This window comes from Octopus bimaculoides, chromosome 30 (assembly GCF_001194135.2).
Source record: "Octopus bimaculoides isolate UCB-OBI-ISO-001 chromosome 30, ASM119413v2, whole genome shotgun sequence".
In the NCBI taxonomy this organism is placed as follows: Eukaryota; Metazoa; Mollusca; class Cephalopoda; order Octopoda; family Octopodidae; genus Octopus; species Octopus bimaculoides.
Window position 1 is genome coordinate 2,585,621 of NC_069010.1, and position 1,560 is coordinate 2,587,180.

Consider the following 1,560-nt stretch of genomic DNA (forward strand, 5'->3'; position numbering starts at 1 on the left):
GAGACAACAATGCATAAATCGTAATTTTTAAAAGAGCAATGAAATCTAGGTGAATAGAATATATACGTAGCATGAATTTAGGAAGCTTAGAGAATGAATAAGTATGAATTTAAGACAAAGACTGAAATCAATTGAATTTCATGGAGAGAAACAAGATAAATAATAGAGGGCAGACTAAAGCGCGAAGGTATGAGATGTTTGAGGCCGTAAATAAATAAAAATCTCTATCTTATCTGCATCTTGGAGATAAATCCATTGTTTAGGCAGAATGGTATACATATAAGATTCCAATACCTTATGAATAAAATCCAGCAGTCTTTAAAATTGGTCATTCCAAATACAGAGTTTATACACAGTGTTATTGAAAATAGAACCCCTGTAGAAATTGGGGGTTGTGAAGTCATAGAAATTGGGGATGGTGAAGATGTAGAAATTAGGGATGGTGAAGTTGTAGAAATTATCTGACAACTACTTCTGACTGTTTCTGTCAATATGGCCAGGAACCATATCCTGCTGTCACACATATGACCTGCTAACAGCAACCCCCTCCAGCCAGAGTTTGACCGCAGTCTCCTGATGCTTCACATAACCATCTGAATTGAATCTGAGACCCTATTCAAAGATGGGGGATAAAATCCGGCATACAGACACTTTCAGAATGCTTGCTGCATCCATTCCTATAGGAAACAGCTTCATATTCTCCGTTGCATCTGAAGGTATATATGACTCAGTGGTTTGAGTGTTGGGGTCACAATCCTGAGGTAGTGAGTTTGATTCCAGGACCAAGCTGTGCATTGTGCTCTTGAGCAAGACACTTTATTTTACATTGCTCCAGTTCACTCAGCTGTAGAAATGAGTTGCGATGTCCTTGTTGCCAAGCTGTATCGGCCCCCTTTACCTTTCCATTGGATAACATTGGTGGCATAGATTATTGGTCTTCCATAAACAACCTTGCCCGGACTTGTGCCTCAGAGGAGAACTTTCTAGTTGCAATCCCATGGGCTTTCATGACTGAAAGGGGTCTCTACCCCTATTCTCCATTGCAGCTGTCCATGTCACATCTTTTAATCTTTACAGTGTTCACAGAGTATTGAGCAACAGCCATGATGTCAACATTTTAGTACCCAATGCAAATCCTTATCATACAAGAAACTCTTTTCCAATATTCAGATGTTTCACTCCTCCATCTTTATGCTCTCCAACGCCATTGACTGTTCACCAATACATATAGCACCATCAATACAACTACCACCTATACTACCACCACCACCACCACCACCAGTACTACCTGCACTGATCATTATAATTACCAACATAATTACTACCAGCACCAACTCCGCCATCACCGACTCAAGCACAATTGCTATGGACACCACTACTACAACAATCACCACAACCACTCTAGCACTACCTCCAGTACTGCCACAGATTCAATCAACACTGCTAGCATCACCATCACTTTCTGTTCTAAAGCTTGCTCCCTCTTCTTCCTACCTCCCTCTGTTGTCTCGCTCTCCCTTGCCCCTCCCCCTCTCTCTCTCTTGCCCCTCCCCCTCTCTC

At 41.5% G+C, this 1,560-nt stretch overlaps 1 protein-coding gene across 1 annotated transcript in view; it reads left to right on the forward strand.

Annotated features, from left to right (window-relative positions):
• The first annotated feature begins 622 nt into the window (after positions 1-622).
• The window catches only part of LOC106878593 (uncharacterized), a 16,688-nt gene continuing 15,750 nt past the window's right edge, over positions 623-1,560 (forward strand). The window contains exon 1 of the mRNA XM_052978066.1: positions 623-733. Within this exon, the coding sequence (XP_052834026.1) occupies positions 623-733 (111 nt within the window). The remainder of the gene's footprint in view (positions 734-1,560) is intronic.